This window comes from Rousettus aegyptiacus, unplaced genomic scaffold (genome assembly GCF_014176215.1).
Source record: "Rousettus aegyptiacus isolate mRouAeg1 unplaced genomic scaffold, mRouAeg1.p scaffold_m13_p_14, whole genome shotgun sequence".
NCBI classification, from domain to species: Eukaryota; Metazoa; Chordata; class Mammalia; order Chiroptera; family Pteropodidae; genus Rousettus; species Rousettus aegyptiacus.
Genome location: NW_023416289.1, coordinates 51,712,325 through 51,734,540, shown reverse-complemented (window position 1 = coordinate 51,734,540; position 22,216 = coordinate 51,712,325). Strand labels below are relative to the sequence as shown.

Here is a 22,216-nt window from a genome sequence, read left to right as displayed (position 1 = left end):
ATATTTGCTGTCATTCTCCTCTGCTAGAAATCCACACGTCTGCAAACTGTTATAAGATAAATAATGCTGTGAGGAAAAGCTGAAAGCAAAAATCAAAGGCTAATAAAATTGGAAACATTCCTATCATCAGCCTAAATGTGTACAATGTGCACATTGTGCACTTACAGAGTTAAGCGCCCAAAGGCCAGGGCCCCCTGGTGGTCACACACGTCTTCCATGTGTCAAGCACAGAAGACACAAGGTACACCCCTGTCTGCTCAGAGAAATAGACACAGGAACCACTAAATTATAATAGGAAACTTTGTACCAAACAGCAGTTGGGACAGCAACTGTCAGATTTCTGCCTGTCCCACTGGGGTTCTGCTAAATTGCTGGGGTTCTAACAAAGAGATCAGCTCTCAACTTTTGTCCTAACTTTCCTGCTAGACAATACAGGGGGCCTCCTGTGTGCATGGCACCACATCCTGCTCTGGGGCCACCTCCAGGCCACACAGTCTGAACCAAAAGATCATCCCTAGAGTCTTTGTCTCCTGGAGCTGAGTGTCCCAAACCCCGTCATTGCTAAGAATCATGTGGGGGGCCTGTGGAGACTAAAAATCCCTGGGCCCACAGGATGGGAACCTCCAGAGAGCAGCTTGAGCGGCTGTTCACTGAAAAAGAACTGTGTGTGGCCCTTATCACCAGGAAAGCTTGAAAAACTCTCTCTTGGGGACCAGTGGATGGGCTCCAGGGGTATAAGAACTCTAAATTCTACCCAGACCTGAGTGTCATTTTTCCTGGGGCATCTATACCTGCATTCATATTCTGAAAGGGGTCTGTGAACCAGAGAGACCGCGGAGAGACGCACTGAGGAGAAAAAACACATGTGGATACATCCTGGATCTGAGGAAATAACCCACAGCCACTGGGCTAAAGCTGTGTCTTAGCCACAGGCCCCTGTTGCCTGGTGTGATGCTGGCTTGCAGCAGGTGCCTGGTAAATGGCTACCGAATGAATAAACGGACACATTTGCCTGAATGAGCGAACACATTTGCCTGGTGGGCAGGAGACAGCAGGTGTGTGGGTAGGAACAATACAGGCCTAGCCAATCTCTGCCTAATACTGGAAGGCTTCCTGGAGTAAATGGCCCAGCCCCAACATTCTCCCAGTGGTTTTAAACAAGTGGTACTTGTTTGGAACAGCTCCAGGAAGTCATTTTCCAGAAGCTGTGCAGATGCTCTGATGCTCTGGTCCACACACTTTTCGTTCTATGGCCTTGACTCTTATCCCCACCCCTACAGGGTGTGAAGGAGTTCAAGTGTGAGGTCTGCGGCCGGGAGTTCACGCTGCAGGCAAACATGAAGCGGCACATGCTGATCCACACCAGCGTCCGACCCTACCAGTGCCACATCTGCTTCAAGACCTTCGTGCAGAAGCAGACTCTCAAGACCCACATGATTGTACACTCGCCTGTGAAGCCATTCAAATGCAAGGTACCGGGCCATCAGGCCCCAAGGTGGGACTGCCCCACGGGTGGCCTGGAGTCGGCACGACTGTAGCATGGAAGTCCACTGAGAGATGGCCTGGCCAGTGTGGGGCATGCAGTCAGAACTGGTTGGGTGGAACGGCTTTGGGGGTTTGGAGTGGGCCGTGGGGGTTCAGTGCTTTGGAGAGTTGGAGGGGGCAGGGCAAAGGTCCACAGGGAAAGAGCCCAGGTCAGACTCAGTGCAGTCAGAGATCCGAGCCCCAGGTTCCTGACAAGTCCAGTTCAGGGAGTGTGGCGCAGACCCACAGGAATGGTGACCAACAAGGAGGCTCGGTTCTCTGCCTCTCAGGCCTCTGGGGTCACATAGGAGAGGACAAAGTAAATGCTGTCCATAGCGAGTGAGACAGCAGCCCAGCCGCGGAGGTGGGAGTGGGCGGGGTGGGGTGGGGGCCGCTCCCTGTGGGCTGACAGTGCCGAGCGCTGTGTTCCAGGTGTGCGGGAAGTCCTTCAACCGCATGTACAACCTGCTGGGCCACATGCACCTGCACGCAGGCAGCAAGCCCTTCAAGTGCCCCTACTGCTCCAGCAAGTTTAACCTCAAGGGAAACCTGAGCCGGCACATGAAGGTCAAGCACGGTGTCATGGACATCGGACTGGACAGCCAAGGTGGGTGGGCCATGCGCAGTGGACGGAGCAGGAGTGTTCTGTACAGTTAGGGGAGTGGGAGGTGGGTCAGAACTGAGACCATTGGGGCGAGCTCACGTCTGGAGAGGGCGCACCCTGGGGGTAGTGATGGGACGTTTATGTATTTTTCGAAGGATTTAAGTGGGCTCACATAAACAACATAATAAAAATAATAACTAACATTTACTGAGCGCTGTGTGCCAGGCCTTTATTAACTCATGTGACCCTCACAGTGAGGTCAGCTCTGTTATTATCGCCGTTTTACAAATGCAGAAACTGTTCAGACAGAGAAGTTGGGGAACTTGTGTGAGAGCACAACACACAGAAGGTGATAGACACTTTATCTCATCACTAGAGAGATACCATGTAAATAAATGGATGAGGAAGAAAGTATCAAATGGGACAATTGCAGCTGAAAAGATAAAGGAGAGCCAAGTGAGGTCTCAACTCCAGGTGGACCATGGGAGGTCCAATGGGCATGCAGATAGGAAGGAGCTCTGAGCTTCCCAGCAGCCAGGGCAGGGTGATCGTCCTCACAGCCAACAGCTGCCAGTGGCCTTCAGAGCAGTCTGCTTCCTTGTTCACATCCAGTGGGAGGGTGGGAGCCTGCTCCCCTGTGCTCCAGCATGGCAATGAGAACACTCTCAGGACGCCCTAGCAGGCCTTTCCTCGCTGTTCATTGTCTGGGCCTGTTCCCGCACCACCCACTGGCAGGGGGTGGGGGTGTTCCCCCTCCAACCCTGCTTAGGCTAATGGTTTTCAACAGAGGTGTGAGTTAGTCCCCAGGGGACATTTGGCCATGTCTAGAGACATTTTCATCTGTCTCTGGATACTCTTGGCATCTAGCTGATAAAGGCCAGGGATGCCGACAAACGTCCTAGTGCACAGGACAACCTCATGACAAAGAATTATGGCCCCAAACGTTAATAGGGTCAGGGTTGAAAACCCTATCTTTGACTTAGCAGGGTGACCCCCAAGCTGGGGTACATTTACCCCAGAACACATCACGCCTCCTAGGTGCACATGGGGCTTAGTCGCAGTCCCTGCTGGCCACCCCACAGGCTCCCTTCCTCTGTGACTCACTGGTCGGCAGCCCCACGCCCCCAACAGTACGAGCTTTGTAGTAAGATGTCAATTTGATACAATTACAGGAGGCCTCTTAGAGTGTTTGCCTCATCCTCCGTGTTAACCTCCGTCAGATGTTTGTCCGTCTTGGAGAGCAAGGACAGGGAGACCACTGGATAGAACTGGCCTCAAGCACAGATCCCGACAGGTCAGAGGAGGAAGGGTCCCTCCAGCCAGTTGAGGCAGAGCAGCACAGTGGGTGAAGACAGCAGCACTCACTGGGTGCCCTCTGGCAGGCTGATTAACCTCTCTGAACTAACTTTTGATCTCCTGAGTAGGGCTGCTGTGCGCATTCGCAAGGTGACGTATGTGACATGCCGTGGGTGCTAAATGAGTGGTGATGCAGACATGATATAGCAGCAGGCTTTTTCATACGGCAGAGGGGATCAATGAGAAACATTGGAGAGAATAAACAAGTGTGTGACTTAGGACGGACGACAGAGGCAAGACAGAAAGAAGAGGTCAAGGCCAGGCCTGCAGCCCCCGACATGCAGCTCTAGGGTTCGGGTCTGGTGGCCCATCAGAGAAGCCACAGGAGCCTGGGGCCAACCTGAGCAGGAAGGCTGAGAGGCAGCTGGGGAGCCTCTGGAAGCAGTGACTGGGAAGTCTTTTCTTTAGAAAGGTCATCTGCTTCCTGTGTGCGGGTGACAGGCTCCTCCCACAAGGTGGCATCCGGGCCTAACCGTGCCCCTCTCTTGCAGACCCCATGATGGAGCTGACTGGCACCGACCCCTCTGAGCTTGACAGCCAGCAGGAGATGGAGGACTTCGAGGAGAATGCCTACGCCTACGCTGGCGTGGACAGCAGCACCGAGGCCAGTGTCCTCACCGAACAGGCCATGAAAGAGATGGCCTACTACAATGTGCTATAGCACAAGCTGGGCCGCCCAGAATGGGGTGGGCGGGGGGGGGGGGGAGCCTGGGCCGTGGGGGTAAGACCCATGGGCTGTGGGCTGCACCTCCTGCAGCTGAGAAAAAAAGCTACTGCCCCATCGTCCCGAGCCCTCCCCTCCCACTGAGTCATTTGCACCACTAGGGACTTTTAGACCAAATGGACTGTACTACTGGCCTCAGCTGTGAACCAGGCATAGGCTCCAGGCATTCGGGGAAGGGTAACTCAGAGGCCCAGGTCTGCGTCTCCTCAGCCCGCTGCTGTGGGAGGTGGGGGACATGCTGATGGGGGCCATTTGGCGACAGGTCATAAGGGCACAGGTTCTCAGGTGTCTCCAGGCCCAGCAGAGCTGGGGCAGCCAGTGTGGGCAGGGCCATCCTGATGGCCCTTCAGGAGCCCTGACACTGGAGGAAGAGATCACTTGAGCTAGGCCTTGTTTTTCCTCTGGACCAACTCCTGCCTCCAGGAATGTTCGAGCTACAGTGCTAGTCAGCACTGCCCACCCCCACCCACCAGCCCAGGCCCCAGGGTCACCTTCCCCACCCTGTTGTGGACAGCCAGGCAGGGCCTCTGCCTTCTACCTCCTGGTGCCTCCCATGCTCTGCTGGAGCCAGGCATGCATGTGGCCCAGGTCCTGGCCTGCAGGAAAGCAGGATGTAGCGCAGACCCCAGCTAACGCCCTCCCCAGCCAACCCCCGGACGGCCCGACCTCAAAGCCCTAAGCTGGATTTCAACAAAGGTCTGTCTTGAGCTGGGACACCACCCCAGGGTCCCCAACGTGAGCAGAGCCAGGACATGCCTTGCATCGGGTACACACTAACAGACAGGTGGAGGCCCCTTGAGCAAGGGGCAGAGTACAGTGAAGATGATCACTGGGGACCACGAGGGGCTGTCCTCAGAGGAGGCCAAGGACCACCTGCGTGGGGAGAAGCGGGGCTGGAGTAGTTTCTTATTTAAAATATAATGAGTATCCATTCTGAGGATGGGGACAGCCAAGAGTCAGCAGGCTCCCGGGAAGAGCAACATATTTAAAAAGGAAAATGAAAACCATAGAGAAAAAAAAATTTTTTTTGAGCAAATGGGAGTATTTTGAAGGTAATTTATTATTATTTTTCCTTTCCAACTCTGTGTCACCTATTATCTTTTCTGATGGAGGTCATTTTCTTTTTCCCAATGGAAGCTTTCTTGTGTGCTGTGTATGCTTTGTGCCCCCAACATAGAGCGGCCTGGCCAGGAAGGACTCAGGCTCAGAGGGGACCGTCGCTCTGGCCCTGGAGGTCCAGCTGCTGGCGGGAAGCCTCAGGAGGCCAGGGTGAGAGGCAGGAGGAGGCAGCGGGCAGGCCAGGCCCTTCCACTCCTGCCAGGCCCCTCGCCAGTGACTCACTCTGCACCGCCCACCAAAAGCCAGGGCCACTGACGCTGCCCAGCCGGCAGCCCGTTCTTTCACTTGTCCACTCTCACCCCATCCTGACACCGGCTCCTGTCCCTGGAACCAAAGGCTGCAGGCCCAGGGCAAGGAAATAGCACATTCAGGAATGGCTGGGGCACCCAGACTCCCACCTACTTGCCTCCTGAGGCCTTAGTAGGGAGGGGCAGGCAGGGCTGTCCCCAGAGGCACAGAAGGAGGTAAAGCCACCCACTTCAGCCCAGAAACCAAGTGATGGTGAAACTGCTGGGAGTAGAGGGGACCAATTTGAAATGCAGCTACCCCCGAGGCTGTATCCTTAGTGATGGACCTAGCTACGCTTCAGGGTGGCTGTGATTAGGACTGAGGGGAGGACAAGGTGGCCTTGGGATCAGGCAGCCAGGTGCCCCTTCCTTCTGTTCTGGAGATCACACTAAGCAACAAACCAGAGTGCTGGGGCTCACAGGAGCCTCTCCCCAAGTGTGGCTCTCCAGACCCCAAGCCCCCCACCCCCGAGCCTCCCAGGTGCCCGCCATGATGACCCTCAGGTGGCAGTGACCCCGTCACTGTAGAAGACATTTTCTCCTGCTGAGCAGAAGCATCATCCCCTGCAAACTACCTCTTCCCACAACGTCTTTCTCCCCTGGTACCAAAAAGAACCCTGTACCTCCTCCTCCTCTCTCCTGCCAGCGCGCTGGCCCTGGCCTTGGAAACCGAAGGGGGAAGGTCTGGCCCTGGGGTGGGGCTCTCCTCTCCCCCACAGCCCCGCCCTCAGCATGGGCCCTCTGCGAGGTTCGATACTTGAATGCCCCTGCCCTGTGCCTTGGACCTGGGCAAAGCTAAGAGAAGGGGACAGCACAACTCACGATTTGAGCTGGGGGGTGGTCTTGGCAAGGCTCCTGTCCTCACCCCTCACCCCAACCTTTTCAAAAGAGGTGTGTGGCCTCTCGGGTGACTTGGAAACTCCTGGATGAACTCCACTCTAACTTATTTTGACGTGTATACAAACCAACTGTTTAGAAATCCCACTTGTGCAAAGCCCTACTGTGTTTTTATGTTCCTGTTTAAAAGAGAAGTTTACTTAGCAATAATTATAAATAAATGAATATTCTTTAGTGAGGTGACTGCGAGTGCTTCTTTTCATGGTTCTTGGAACCTGGTCCTCACCCCTCCCCGGGAAGGAACGCCCCGCCAAAGCTTCGCAGCCCCACACAACAGGACATCACTCTGCAAGGGCCAGGAGACCCAGGACACCCTTTGTCCTGGAATGGCCACCTGCAGGGCCAAGCACCTACAGGGAGCTGCTCCAAGCCCAAGAGACAGAACCAGGCCAAGGCCCCAGAATTCCCACCACTTGCAGAGAAAAGCTGCTTCCCCTCACTCACCAGGGCACCAGGACAGAAGCCAGCTCCTGATGCCAGATTGGGCTTCAGAGGCCGTGCGTTCTGGGGAGCTGCCAGCCCTTTGCTACTGATGGGCAAGAAAGGGTCTTGAACTTCCCCCGAGGAGCTGTGGGTAGCAGAGCCAGCAGACCAACTAACTTTTCTTCCCACAGCCCAGGGAGCTCAGTGTGGTGACCGAGGAAGAGCCGTCCTTCTGACAGGAGGGGGCGCCACTGTGAATGGGCGGCCGGAGCCCAGTTTCAAAGCTACTGAGGTTCCCAACTGACGGGGTTCAGGAGCCGGGAGAGTCCCCCACCCAGAACTTGGGAAATGGACTTAGGGTTGCCAAGTATTTATTTTATCAAGTGATTTTGATACAACTCTTCCCCCAGGACATTTTAAACACCAAAAATAGAATATAATACTTGCGTAAGGGTAGCCCTTTAAATTGGATCAATTTAACTTTATAGCAACTTTGTAATCTTGCATTGCTTGTTTTGCTAAAGACTGGAGAAGATGAACCCACGCCTGGGAACCTAGATGACATGGGGAGGATCCCATACACAATCCCAGCCCCCACACCCAGACAGCCGCACACCCAGACAGCCACCAGAGGACCAAGGGGTGGCTGGTGAGTGGGGCCTGTTTTTAGTGCTGAGAAAAGTGCGAGGAGCTCTAGAGATGTTTAGAAGGTTAAAACCAACCCAGAAAAATAAATAAATAAATATAAATAAATAAATAAGTGAAAATAAACAAACAAATAAATAAATAGGCCCTGAATCTATCGAAAAGCTGATAACCCCAACATGGAGAACATGATACAGGAACTGGATCGTGCTCGGAAATTCCAGGGACTCCACTGGCCTCGGCCCCCAGAGTTGTGGCCACTCCTTGGGCTGCTCCCATAGGATGCATGAGGCCTACCCCGCTCTACGGGCCCCTGTCCCATGGGGGCCACCTGACTGGATGGAGCTGGGACAGGCCTGTTGGGGCCTGAGTCACTCCAGTCTGCCCCTGGTGGAGCCCCGCAGCCCTCTGAGGGTCTCTGCCTCTAAGCCCCAGCTGCCTCCTTCCCCTGAGGGACAAACACAGCAGACGGTTTTGTGAAGAGATTTTAGTAGCTAAATATGGCACCATGTGTTCCAAGAGCGGTATAAATTACAGTATGCAAAACATACTGACTGACTGAGGTAAAACACACTGTTCCTGCCTCGCGTTGCCGTGAGGGGAAACTCAGAGATACTTTTAAAAACATCTTGTTTATAAAAAATGTCCCCTAGAAAGGCCCCTGAGGGCTGCGAGGCTCACCCTGCGCCGCCTGTGCGAGGACCTGCGTCCATCCAGCAGCCGGGCAGCACTCCCTGCCCCTCCTGCTAGCCCAGGGCCTTGTCCAGATTGTTCTTGATGGTGTCCAGGAAGTCCGTGGTGTTCAGGAAGTGCTCGTTCAGCTTCACGCTGCCGAGAGAACATGCGTGTAAGGGGCAGAGCCCGAGCTTGGGCATCTTAGTGGCAGCCCTCTCTCTCCTGCCCCTGTGGGGAGAGGCGCAGCCAGGCTACAGGTCATAGGTTCCCTGTAGTCCACTGCCAAAGGGCCACAGCAAATCCAGCAGGAACCTGGTAAGGTCTGTCTGTTTCTTTCCAGGTAAATAGGGAACTGGGTACAAGCTCTCCTGGGAAACAACGGGAGACGAGATGGATGCGGGAGGGGATGGAAAAGGCTCTGAGCAGCCAGCCGCAGGGATGGAGACCTGCTCCCTGGGCCCGGCCTGGGAGACCTGGCCTGAGTTGTCCCTCAGGGCTGTGGACTGTCCCACCCCAGGCTCCTGGCAGCTAAGCTGGCCCAGAGGGGTGCCTCCAAGAAGAGCCCTTGCCTTCTCCCCTCCCACCCCTGAGCTCCTGGAAGGCCAACCCTGCCCTCTACCCACTTGCTGAGGCCATGGATGCAGCCCGCCAGGTCCTTGGTCATGGCTCCGCTCTCCACGGTCTGAACGCACACCTTCTCCAGGGTCTGGGAAAACCTGCGGGGGACAGGGCAGAGGGCGACCGCAGCTGTTCAGTCAGGACCCAGAACCTGCCCCGGGCCAGCTCGGGCCCTTCCTGTGCTCACCTGATGAGGTCCTGGTTCCCGTCCAGCTTCCCCCGGTGCTCCAGGCCACGTGTCCAGGCAAAGATGCTGGCGATGGGGTTGGTGCTGGTAGGCCGGCCCTGGGGACAGGGGTCACAGAGGAGTCAAGAGCCAAGCAGAGAACAAGGGGGCCACCTGAATGCAGCTGACAGGTCTAGGCCTATCCTCCCAGCCCTCAGGGCCAGTGGACCGTGGGCCCCCGGTGTGGCCACGCTCCCCACGCTCACCTTCTGGTGCTCCCGATAATGACGCGTGACTGTCCCATGAGCAGCCTCAGCCTCGATGGTCTTCCCATCCGGGCAGACCAGCACGGACGTCATCAAGCCGAGGGAACCAAAGCCTGAAGAGCAGGAAGGCCGGCCTCTGTGTCGGCACCTCTCAGACCTGCACGCAGGTGGAGCCCACCTGCCCCCTTGCTGTTGTAGCTACTCCTCGGCTAACGTTTCCACCCACGCCCAACTGTAACTGGGAGCACGGGGGTTGTTTCTAGCTTGTCTGCCCTTGTCATGGGTCACCAGAGCCCAGCACAGGGCAGGGGGGCACTCGGAGGTGCCTATCGTTTGCCTGTTAGCATACATCTGTGTGCCCATGTCCAGGTGTCCCGAAGCCCGTGCCCCACAGGTCTCCCCACGCAGCCTGACTCATGACTAGGAGGCACATTCAAGCAGAAACAATAAAGCCTGTCACCGGCATTTCACGGTGATCGCTCTATCTGCTGCTGTTTTCAGCTACTTGAAAGTTTTGTGATTTATTTCCAGTTTTTCCCAAATCCAGATGTCAATCTTTTCTGTTGTCAAAGTCTTCTGGGCTTCAAAAGCACACACGGCACCAAAATAAGAATTGTAAAGGCCCAAGAAAGTAAAAGTGGGCAACCCCTTCAGAAAAATTATCTGTCTAAAAATTTTTGCTGTTGGGGCACGGGAAGCAGGTCCCTTCGCCATTTGTACCTGGACCTTCCCACTCATCAAGTCCTTATAGACTTAGGGGTAATACTCATGCTTTCTCTTGTCTGCTATGACTTTTTATCCTTCCAGCCTAGATAGGAATTCTTCTAGTGAGAGGATCGCCACTGAACTTTTCAAAACAAAGTGAAGCTTTTAAAATTTTCTTTAACACCTACAGCACCTGGTCTTCCCAGGTGGTCTCCCATCCAAGTACTAACCAGGCCCGACCCTGCTTAGCTTCTGAGATCAGACGAGATCAGGCACATTCGGGGTGGCATGGCTGTGGGCCTAAAGCGAAGCTTCCTTTTTATAAAGCTGCCTTTTCATCACAGCCTGGTGTGGGCTTCTCTTTTCTGGTCAGGAGCAAGACCTCACCCATGACACATAACCTTGTTTTCCTTTCACTCTCTATGCTCCATGCTGCCTACTCCCACCACCTTCCCTGCTCTCTTTCCCCCACACAATTGGGCTATTTCTTACAGTTCTTCTCTAATGGCTCAGCCAGGCTTTTGGCTGCAGTACAATTTGTTTTTCAGAATGCTCTCGGGCTTGGGGGTTTGCCATTTTCCCTGATAGTCTCCTACATACAAAAGGTTTACCCTACAAAATGAGTCCTCTATCACTTAAAGAGCACCCAGTTGTGCTCAACCCTAAGCTTCCGCTGGAGCCAAACCTAGTCACTTGGCCCCTTCCTGGACAGGAACCTCAGAGCCCACACACCTAAGCCCTTTAGAACTTGAATTCCTGTGTCCTCCTTTCTCTTCAATGGCGGCCTTAGTAATACGCCCTTTTAAACCTAATTTGTGATCCTGACTCACTCAGATGCTAGGGAGCTCCTGCCCCCTGCTGTCCACAGTGGACCCTGCAATGAGCGGGCAAGCCCTAGTCCGCAGCTACACAAGAGAAGCTTCCTACCAAAAGGGTCTGAAAATCCCCCCAGCCAGGGAAGACCAGCAATCAATGCCCACAGGGTGTCCTGGGCATACCCTGGGCCAGGATGTCCGACTGCACGTCTCCGTCGTAGTTCTTGCAGGCCCACACAAAGCCACCTGAAGACTTGAGGACCTGAGCCACCATGTCATCAATGAGCCGGTGCTCATACCAGATCTTATTCTTGTCAAAGTCGGTCTTATAATGCCTGGGGGGAAAAGGGCCTGTCGTGGGGAGAGAGCAAGAGGCTAACAGGCTGGGGAATCCCTCGCGGAGACTCAGAGCCGAGCAGCAACCTCCCAGGGGGCTGGGGGCGGAGTGGGGGTAGGGGAGCCTGAGGAGTAGGGGAGCCTGCGGAGTCCCGGGAAGCAGGAAAGGGAGAGGCTGTTACTTGTCAAAGATCTCCTGGAAGATGTCCTTGAAGCGGCCGTCGTAGGCTTTCAGAATGGTGTTCTTCGTGCTCATGTACAGCGGCCACTTCTTCTGGATGGCATATTGGAAGCAGCTGTGCGCAAAACCTGAGATGGACTGCGGGGAGGAAGAGAGGTCCCCGGCATGGTCCCTTAGGGCCAGGGGCTGGCCCGGGAACAGCACCCCTTCCTTCCACACAGCTCTCTCCGGCAGTCTGGGCCAGCCCAGCCACCCTGGAGCAAGTATCTGTCTTAGCTTCCCCCTCCCAACTTCTGAGAGGAAGCAGTTCCCCTCGACTTTGCTTTGGGAAGCCACCTCCCCCTCTGCAATTCTTAGACTGCCTAGAGTTGACAGTATGTGGCAGCTCATCCAATCAGAGCGCCTCCTCCCTCAGGGCCTGTGATTGGCTCAGAGATGAAGGTGTGGCCCTGGAGGGGAACTTTTGCTGGAACCATGCGCCAAGAGGGGCCTTTTTTTTTTTTTTTTTTTTTTTTTTTTTTTTTTTTGATAAAGTGGCCTGGAGAAGGGAGCCAGGCTGGGGAGAGGAGGTTAGGCTCCCACGGTCGCCTCACCTCATCCGTGTTGTACATGCCCATGCCCACGCCACCAGCAGGGAAGTTGTACACCTCCCACTCCTTTGCGCTGCTACCATCCTTCGGGGTGAAGACCATCTTGAACGTGCCAGCCCGGTCGGCCACAAAGTCTGTGGCCTTATACTGTAAAGACGAGAGGGGGGCTCAGGCCAGGGCCTCCAGATGGGGATCCCAGGCCGACGGAACCCAACGCCTCGCCTTGGCCCACCTGGTCGCCGTGGGCGTGCCTGCCAATGGTGATGGGCTTGGTCCAGCCAGGGACGAGGCGGGGGATGTTTTTGCATATGATGGGCTCCCGGAAGACGGTTCCGCCCAGGATGTTCCGGATGGTCCCATTAGGACTCTTCCACATCTTCTTCAGCTTGAACTCTAGGAGGACAGAGATGAAGTAGCCTCACTGCAGCCCCCAGCTTCCAATGAGAATGTGAACCCCAAACAAGAATGCAGCCAGATGGGGGTCCTAAAAATCATCCTGGGGAAGCAGTAGAATCTAGAGTGTGAAGATGTGGGCTCTAGAATCAGAGTTCCTGGCTCCAAGCTCTATGTCCACTGCTCCTAACTGTGAGTCGTATGGAAGTGGCTTAACCTGAGGTATGAAATGAAACTGCTGATACCTAGCTTTTGGGGTTGTTGTAAGGATTAACTGAGCTCGTATGTAAAGTACCTAGAACAGTGCCTGGCACACGGTAAGTGCTCCATCAGCGATTATTACTCCCACGTCACGTACTTGGAAGTAGCCGAGTCTGATGAACACTTGGCCTCATAGCACCTCACTCCTGATGCTCTGGTTCTAGCCCCAGGACTGCCATTAACTGCGGGGTCCAGTCCAAGTTACTAAGACTGTGACCCTCGACTCCCTTGTCCACAAAATGGGGATGTATAAACCCCAGGGTTCAGGAAAAATAAAAGAAACCCTGCAAGAAGAGCTTAGCGCTAAAATGATTCCAATACTCTAAGGTCAGTCTAGCCTGAAAGACAGCGGGGGGCCTGGGGAGTTAGAAGCTGTGTCTTGAATGCTTCCTTCTAGGTCCCTGAGACTGCCGGGAGTGGGAAGACAGAACTCTGCACACTGCTAAAGCACTCTTTCTTGAACGTCCCAAATCTGACCCCTTCATCCACACACTGGTGCCATTTCATGGCAACTTCAAGAGCAGCCCCCAGAATCAGGGACCAGCAGCGAGTCCAAGTCTGGTAAGGGCACCTCTCTGGTACCCCTCCTTGGCTGCAGAGGCAGGGGCAGACTTGCAATGCCAAGACAGTGGCAGGACAGTAGTGATGTCCCTAGAGCCCTCCGAGGCTCTGAAGGGTACAGGCCTGAAACATAGCCCTCTTCTGGACAGAGGCGGCTCCTGGTCTCTCCATAAACCTGCCTGCAAAACGGTCCAGGAGGCCAGAGGGGCAGGCCACCCAAAGAGGCCATTGTGACTATGACAGAGTCAGCATTCGCTTTCTCCTCCTCCTCCTCCCTGTTACTGATGGCACCTACATGGCCAGAGCCACACAGCACAGCAGCAACACCACTGGCTTGGAACAGGGAACATGAATTCTGGTCTCAGCTCTGTCACACTCTAACTATGGAACCTGAGACCAGCCCCTTAACTGCCCCTCCCCTGCCCCGTCTGCAGGACTCGATCGCTAAGGCTCTGCTGTCTACCAGGCATTTACAAGGAGACTGGGGTCAAGTCACAGCCCCCCATGGTCCCAGCCCACCCACCTCCACACCCCCGCACCTTCCACGCGGGCTTCATCAGGGGTGATGGTGGCACACTTCACAGCTACACTGTATTTCTGGGTGGCCAATGCAGAGTCAATGGTGACCTGGTCATCAGTCTTGTCACGGTGTGGGAGCCCCAGGTCAAAATACTTGAGCTGGACGTCCACGTGGGGCAAGATGAGCTAGAGACAGACAGCCAAGGCGAGGCATCAGTCCAGATGACTATGACTCAGGGGCATGTGTAGGCCACAGCAGGGGACACTCGGTCAGAGCAGGGATGAGAGAAGGCCAGGGGAGGAGGGGAAGGTACAGCAGAGGGCCGGAGTCAGCCATTCCTCAGTGAGGCCAGGCCAAAGCTGGCAGGAGGTCGGGGCTCAGGAGAAAGGCTGGCACACCAGGCTGCAGCCCCCGGGGGGCTCAACCCCTGGCATTAACCAAATGCCACCGTGACAGCCCATCAACTCAGCTGAATCCCAACTCCGAGTGCGTCTCGATTTCTCTACACAGTGGGTTCTCTCTCCTTTTCCATTCAGAAGTGGCAGTTCTCAGCCTTCTTGCGGACATACACAATGCAAAGGTCTCCACAAGGACAACATGCTCTTCCAGGCAGACCCCAGTGGCTTGGAGAAGCCAAGCAGCCACCCTGGGAACCATGCGCCATGGTGGTTCAAACATATCACTGTCCTACAGCACGCGCCACAGCCACGACTCGTGATGACAACCCTGAGCTGCTAAGTAAAGGTTAACTACATGCACAGCTGCCCTGCGCACAAGCCCTGTTCTCGTCTTGTCGGGGGTAAGACAGATAGGGTCCGGCATCAGCCCTGAATCCGCACACATTTTTAAGACATGCAGGCTTTGGCACCAGCACCAGACACAGACCGGTGAGGACAGGCCCCTGCCTGATGTTGCAAGGACCACAAGTGGTCGGGCTGGACATGACTGAAGGTTGGATGGAAGGAGAGAATCAGGACTGCTGCTGCCCACCTGGCGACAGGCGAATCAGGGAGATGGGTGGGCGCGGGGCCCAGGAGACATTTCTGGGGCGGAACGCTGTGCCCGGCCAGCTACGTGCGAAGCGCCCACGTCAGAAGGGAACTACCTTCTCCTTGATGAACTGCCAGATGATGCGGGTCATCTCATCGCCGTCCATCTCCACCACCGGCTTGGCCACCTTGATCCTCTTGTCAGCATCTAGAACCGGGCACAGACTACATGTGACGCCCCTGGGCAGGCTGGTGGGGGAGTCCCTCTCTTCCCCGCCAGACCTGCCCTTCACCGTGAAGGGGACCGTGGTTAGCTAGGGGCTGTGTTCACTTCTGCAGGAGCAGCCCCCAGACTGCTTGAGGACCTGGACCCTGCACTGAGTATGGCCAGCCTGGCAGTCAGATCTCCTCCCCAGGAATCTGATGGCAGAGGAGACAACACAGAGAACCAGAGCCACCCAGGGCCACCTTGTCCAACAGCAGGTCGGGAGAGGCTACCCAGGGGCTGCTGCCACCTAGTTCCCCAGAGCAGCCTGGTAACCCCTCTAGTCCAATCCATGCCATTCTATGAGCTACCCTATGTCCTTCCAATAATACCCGCTCAAAGTCAACCAGTCACTCACTTAGTCTGTTGCTTGCAATCTGAGAACCCGACGAACTTGAAGTCAGGAAAGACAGTATTAGCACCTCCGTGCCTGACAGTGTGCCCCTGCCCTTTATGTGGTTCCACTCAGTCCTCCAGCTCTCCCCAAGGGAGTATCATTATCTCCCCTTCAAATGTGGGAGGCTGAGCTTACATGCTTACTGCCTGCGGTTACAGTTCAAAAACAGGAGGATTCGCACCTTGCACAATGGGTAGCACATACTTAGGGCACCCAGGAGTGAAACTCAGAGTCCCTGGTCCCAGCCAGCTCAGCTTGGCCAGTCCTGCCAGAGAAGCATCAGAAGACTGGACGAGCAGCTGACTCAGGTCCAGGCAGAGGGCAAGGGGGAAGCAGGAGCCAGGGAGGCTCTTCAAGGAAAGTCGGACTCGCGAGAAAAACCACCAGTCTGGGAAGTGAATTCCAAAGAAAACTCAAGACAATGGCCCATCCAATGAATCGGTGCAGGCTGGCAGGCTGCCTTGGACAAGGATCGTGGACTCAGAAGGGGGCACCTGAGCACCAGCACATCCCTCTGCCCACAGCCCAGAGGGAGCAGTGACTGCATAACGGGGCGACCAGATCTATGAAAAACCTGTGCTGGACTTCAGTCTTCAGAATCCTCGCTCGCTGCAGACACCCAGGAAGAACAGGACAGCAGAGAGCTGCGCCCTGTCCCCACAGGAGCACTCCTCGGCACCCCCCCTCCCCCACTCCCTTCGGGCCTATGTATTCATGTTACACACGGTCCATACAGATGTAGTTGGGGGTCTTCCACCCTGCCAGAGATTATGGTCACTTGAAAACACCAACATTGGGAGAAATGACATCTGCTCGGTTACCAGCATATGACAGAAGTCTATGAAAAACAGGCCTAGAAACTAAAACAGCATGGCCATCTAGTCACATTTAAACAAAAGTGACCAAAGCCCACCAGATTGCAAATATATCACTGTCCTAGAACACAACGCCACAGCTGTGACTCGGGATGGCATCCCAGACCTGCTAAGAAAAAAGTTAATATGTGCAGCAAGATGACCCACTTCCCAAAGATATGCAAATGGGTTGTTTTTGTTTTAATTTAAAAAGAATCTTAGAAATCATTCAGGAAGAAAAATGAGAGCAGGGAGCGTAGCTTGTGTCAGAGACGGGAGAGAACACAGATCCCTGGGCCAAGTGCAGCCTCTGGATGCCCTTGGGGGTCAGATATAGAAAAACGGAAAGCAAACGGACAAAATACGTCACTCCCTACAGGACAAGGTGGCCACTGCTGGCACTACTCTATCACCATTCCCAAGATGCAATGGGAGATCTTGGACCCAAGCTACAAAATTCCTTCACCTATCTGGTCTAAAGTTTGAATGGAAAGGGCTTTAGAAACTGCAGAAAGTGTACTGCACTGTGCCAGAGCCAGCTTAAATTTTAGGAGTATTTCTTATGAGTTAATTTGATGAGAGCTAATCCAGCTTTTTAAAAATACATTGAACCTACCAGAATCAGGATCCCTAAGGACAGATTCATTTAGGCGCCAGCCCTAAAGGTCTCTGCCTCAGCATGAGCTCCACTCAAGTTCTGGGCTTCAGGCCAACAGCCTGTGGGCTGTGGATACCACACTTCCTCCTTGTGGGAGTTCGAAGTCAAGGTCACAGCAGGCGGCCCTTCCTGCTGAACACAGCAGGTGTCAAATCCTCAGAGACCACAGGGCCCACTTATTTACAACCTCCTGACACAACAATGCCTGCCCTCAAGGAGTGAGTATAAAAGGGAAAACCTACAGGTAACAAGACCAGGCAGACCTCTATCAATGTCAGGAGTGCAGCCTCCCTGGAGGCGAACTTCTCAGAGGAGCTGGGACAGCTATGTGACCCATGGCAGCAGACTTATTTTGTTCAACCTAGGTAGTGTTCTTGTTTGTTTGTTTTTAATATTAATTGGTGGACAAGTAGATTGTAACAACAAAAATAAATAAAAATAAAAATAAGCCGATTAATAAATGGGCAAAGGACTTGAATAGATATTTCTCCAAAAATGATGTATAAATGGCCAATAATCACATGCAAAGATGTTCAACATCACTAATCATTAGGGAAATGCAAATTAAAACCACAATGAGATACAACCCGATACCTCTTAGAATGGCTACTATCAAACAAATAAACAAACAAACAGAAAACAACAAGTGTTGGTGATGATGTGGAGAAACTGGAAACTTGTGCACTGCTGGTGAGAAAGTAAATTGGTGCAGCCAGTATGGAAGTCCCTCAAAAACTTAAAAACCAGAATTACCGTAAGATCTACAAATCCCACTTCTGGATATGTATCTAAAATAATTGAAAGCGGGGTCTTGTACAGCCATATTTGTAGCAGCATTATTCACAATAGCCAAGGGCGGGGAGCAACCCAAGTGTCCATTAAGGGATGAATGGATCAACCAAACGTGGCATGAGCCTTCAAGAGGAGAACCGGACTCTTTGAAAACTAATCCAGGAAACTTAAGAAAAACTTTCCTCCTAAAGGTGAAACAATGTTAAGTTAAGCAATCCTAAGTTTTTCAAGACTAGGTTCCCCATCCCTTAACCGTGGATATACCCGCTTTGAAGCTAAAAAAGGAAGTGCTTCCATGTTTTAGTGATATCGGACCTACCTCACTAGATTCTGCTGTTTGTTCTTTTGTTCAAATTCTACAAAGGCAAATTCACTTTATATCTCCAGGAGACTTACAACACGGTGTACTTATAAACAACATTGCCACATTTCCCAGAAACTCTTTCAATCCAGCTGCCATTAACATTTTTGGGAAGTAACTCCTATGACAAGTTAGAAGCAGTATTAAATACGTGAGAATTTAATAACTGTATCTCCTAAGCTTTTCACAATTCCTTCCTTAGAAGGTCAAAAAGTTTTAATTTGAATATTTTTAAGGCAATATGCACATAAAATGGAATATTATTCAGACTTAAAAAGGAAGGAAATCTTGTTACATACTAAAACATGGATGAACTTTAAGGACATTAATGCTAAGTGAAACAAGACTGTCACAAAAAGTCAAATACTGTATGATTCTACTTACATGAGGTACCTAGAGCAGTCAAATTCATAGAAACAGAAAGCAGAGTGATGGTTGCCATGTTATTTAATGGATGCTGAGTTTCACTTTCGCAAGATGAAAAAGCTCTGTATATTTGTTGTGAAACAATATAAATAACAATTTTTAAAAACCTGGAGATTTTATATAAAAATCCAGCTTCTCTTGAAGAAGGAGTCGCTTCCCACGCACTGAGCGGGTGCTCACTCGTGGCCAGGATGGGCTGGGTTGAGGCAGCCTCTCCCTTCATGCCAGTCCTGCCACATGCCCTCCAGCGTGCCCCAAAGTCTCAGAGTTTGAGATTTTGTTGTTCAGCCAATATGGTAGAGACACCTCATCATCTGCCCCTTTCAGGGAGACAAGTGGTAACAAGCAACCTATGGCTGGGCCTCCCTAAAAACCTCCAAGGGACATCATGAAATCTTTAGATGATGAGATGCTGGCAAACACTGCCCTCTAGGCCAGAGTATGGGGTGGAATTACATTAGTCACAAGAGGCACATTCGACCAACTCTTTTTCTGTTTGGGGCCCCTAGCACCCAACACCAAGTAAGGTTTTCGAAACCCATCCCCAGTTTCAGAATCTGCCTGCTGCTCTAAACTCAAGTCTCAAGGTCCCCGCAAGATAGCTGCAACCCAGGTAACTTCCTCCACCACATGCTCACTCATGCTGCTCTCAGCAGAGAGGCTGCTCAGCCAGCATGGCCCAGGAATGTGTGGGCCTCAGCTCCTGGGAACTCCGGAAGGCAGGGCAGCAATTCTGAAAGACAATCTAGAATCTTCCTTGGCGTCCTCCTTTACTCCTCCTTTTCTCTCACACCCACATCCAAACTCTCAACAAATCCTATTGGCTCTCCCTTCAAAATACATCCAGAATCCAATCATTTCTCACCATCCCAGGGCCACCACCCAGGTCCAAGCAAACAGCCTCTCTCGCCAGATTATGAAGATGGGCTCCTGCCAGGTCCCTGAAGCCAGAATGCTCCTGTTAAAATGTATTCGGGTCATGACACTCCTCCCAAAACCCTGCAAAGCCTCTGCTTTCACTCAGAGTAAAGGCCAAGGTCCTCAGAAGTGGCCTGCACGCTCCCATGGCCCCCATGGCCTGGCCTACCTCCTGTTACTCGCCATCACACACTCCTAGCCGGCCTCACGCACACCTTCTTCTCTGCTTCTCCCACAGGCAGAGGTGCGCCCCGCCACCATGGCCTCGGCACCTCAGTTCCCTCTTCCCCCTTTCCTCTGCTCCCTCAGGGCTTCACACGCACCTTCCTCTGCTTATTTGTCCTCCTGGCACCATATATCACCCCCCGCCCTCCTGGGATGCATTGCCACACAGAGTGAGTTCTCACCATCAGATACCACCAGATCATCAAAAATGTACACAGTGGCAACTCTGCCAGGCAATGGGCTCCCTGCCCTGGAGAAGCGCACGACCTATAGTATATTAATATTTGCAATCTGATGGCATTCTACACCTGGGTTTACAGAAGTATAAAATCCAGAAGTATAAAACCTAGCTTCCAGGAATCAGAGCACAGTTTCCAGCACTTCACACCCTGAATGGAATTAGTGCACGAGGCCTCAGCCTCACATAGAAGATTTGGGACAGGCCCCTGGCTTTCCAGAGAGGCTTTTGTGGTCTTATCTGATGTGGCTGAAACAAGGCTCAGTGGAGAACACATTAGAATTCAACTGATGAGTCTGCAAAACTTCATTAAATAATTTGCCCTGGAATCTACAAGTGCAGGCAAGCCACCAAGATTTAAAAAGTCAAGGGCCAGGGTGAGGAAATTAAGTTCCCAGGCTAGGAGTGGAGCAAAGGAAGAATAGATAAGTAATTCTCCTGCTGAACAGTTGGGCAAAGCCTACCCTCACTTCTCCAAATTCTAACTTATCAGACCTGTACAAGCAGTAACTGGAAGCCTATGAGTTGCAAAACTAGAAAGAATTACCAGGCAGCAAAGACACAAGGGTGCTTTAGCCAAAAAATACTCTCTTCTTGTCATCAAGGAGAATGCCTACTATTCTGTCTCTGGCAGCATTGTCAAGTAGCAAGCTAGAGGAGGTCACAATTGCCTGTGTCATGTCCAATTCAAACACTAGGCATTCTGCCCATTATAACCAATCTACTTAGAGACTTCCAAAAGAACCTGCAACTGCCTGCTCTTTTTATGTGTCATCAAAACCCCCAAAGGGACTTTGTTTTCTTGCTTGTGTATGGAGTGTTTGTTTTTACCATCAATGCTGAAAAAAAAAAAGAGAGAGAGAGAGAGAATCAGAGAATGTATCTAACTCCCAAAATATTTTGCTGCATGTGGCGCCATATTATGGGAAAGTTGGTTTGGGGTCTAGGGGCACTTGGAACCTTGGTCTGACCCCTTAGAGACAAATCCTAGAAATACAAAAGCAGAAATACCCCCTTTTCTCTTTGTCAGGGGGGTGGGGCCCGCGGGGGCCCAAGCTCTGGTCAGCTGCTTCCACACTGGGTTAAAAATTACCTACCCCAGCATTAAGGCCAGGTCGCCTGGGCCCCACCCCCTCTTCCTCATTCTCCTAGCTCACCGCAAGGGGCTCCTGGCCAAGTAAGGATAGGGGTTGCCATGACAACAGGAATCAGACAGGGCCAAAGGACCTACATTGTTCCTTGCCTTTTGTAGTTGGCGATAGAGAGCCAGAGTGCGGGCAATGCCCACATGCCAGCCGGGGCAACCAGCGTTGGTAACGGAGATTCAGTCTACGTCCTGCTTATTTATATGACCCGACTGTTGTCTTCTCTCTTAAGCCGGGAGCTAAGGGTACCACAGAAGCTGTGAACTACTATTCGGGAAAGTGATGTTTTTTGGCGCGGCGGCCAGGTCTCAGCATCTGTGAGCCAGACAGGGCCAACGAGAAAAGGCAGGTCAAGCCAAGGAGAGGCCCCAAGATGGAGCCTCGGGAGCGGCGACAAGGAGAACGCGGGAGTCCAAACAAAAGGGGAAGATGAAAAGCACACTCCTCCAGCTGTCGCGTAAAAGGCTCCAAAAATAGCTGACGAGGGCCTGGCAGCGAAGTGGGGTTACAGCGCCCCTGGCTGAAAAGCAAGGGGAAGTGAATGCCTCCACCCTCCCGCCTTTGTCTGAGCAGGGACAGCTTGTGGGGTGCTGCGGCTCCCACTCATTTGCTCTTCTCCGCCAGGGGCGCAGGGTGGGCAAGATTCCCTCCTGTTCCAGGACAGCCCCCCAGCACCCCATAAGTCATATCAGGAGGCGCGAGGAAGCCCGGAGATCCCGCCCGCTCAAGGCCGCAGGGCTGGCATCGCCCGAGCCACCAGTTGCCACCGTCCTTCAAGTCCCTACCCCTGCGCCTGGCGCCGCTTGGAAGCTGGGGGCAAGAGAGCGCGGAGCGAGCCGGTCCCCGGCTCTTTGTGTGCCCAACCCCGGCACCCCTCGCTGTCGTCTCGGCCGCGCTCTCCGGTCCCCGCCCGGAGGCCGCCACGTCGCGGAGCCGGGCGCGCGCGCCCGCCCAGACCCTCTGGCACTCACAGTGGCGCCGCGGCTGGTCCTGCAAGTTGGGGCCTGTCAGGGCTGCCGGCGCCCAGGCCGGGCCGGAGCCCGAGGCTCTGCCGAGCGAGCGTACGACCCGCAGGTAGCCAGCCATCCCGAGCAGGCGAGCGAACGACGCGCGCAGGCGAGAGCCGAGCGCCAGCAGCTGCTCCCGGCTGCCTGGCGGCCGACTGCCCGGCGCTGGGCAAGGGGCGCGCGGGCACGGCCGGGGCGGGGCTTCCAGGGCCGCCACCCCATTGGGCCTCGTCGGGAGGGGGCGGGGCCAAGCCCAGCCGGACCGTCCCCGGCTC

The 22,216-nt window shown here is 53.5% G+C and overlaps 2 protein-coding genes and 1 non-coding gene across 12 annotated transcripts in view; 1 reads left to right on the top strand and 2 right to left on the bottom strand.

The window, feature by feature from the left end:
* The window catches only part of ZNF710 (zinc finger protein 710), a 54,008-nt gene extending 47,319 nt beyond the window's left edge, over positions 1 to 6,689 (top strand). For 7 of the 10 annotated variants that reach the window (XM_016151582.2, XM_016151574.2, XM_016151581.2 and 4 more), the window contains 3 exons: positions 1,281 to 1,472; positions 1,957 to 2,131; positions 3,976 to 6,689. In XM_016151582.2, the coding sequence (XP_016007068.1) occupies positions 1,281 to 1,472; positions 1,957 to 2,131; positions 3,976 to 4,145 (537 nt within the window). In that variant the 3' untranslated portion in view covers positions 4,146 to 6,689. The remainder of the gene's footprint in view (positions 1 to 1,280; positions 1,473 to 1,956; positions 2,132 to 3,975) is intronic. The other 3 variants (XM_016151583.2, XM_016151580.2, XM_036231946.1) reach the window with 2 other exon arrangements.
* A 1,359-nt stretch (positions 6,690 to 8,048) lies between these two features.
* Positions 8,049 to 22,095, bottom strand: IDH2 (isocitrate dehydrogenase (NADP(+)) 2). Its single transcript, XM_016151590.2, has 11 exons — positions 21,906 to 22,095; positions 14,772 to 14,863; positions 13,686 to 13,851; positions 12,164 to 12,324; positions 11,935 to 12,078; positions 11,343 to 11,479; positions 11,008 to 11,159; positions 9,305 to 9,417; positions 9,060 to 9,157; positions 8,878 to 8,970; positions 8,049 to 8,407 (listed from the first exon to the last, which is right to left on the bottom strand). Exons 1-11 carry the CDS (start codon positions 22,018 to 22,020, stop codon positions 8,326 to 8,328), a joined length of 1,353 nt encoding a protein of 450 aa, XP_016007076.1. The 5' UTR covers positions 22,021 to 22,095; the 3' UTR covers positions 8,049 to 8,325.
* On the bottom strand, positions 10,191 to 10,309 carry LOC118611606. Its single transcript, XR_004954530.1, has one exon. It is a non-coding gene; the product is annotated as a 5S ribosomal RNA (ribosomal RNA).
* Positions 22,096 to 22,216: the final 121 nt, after the last annotated feature.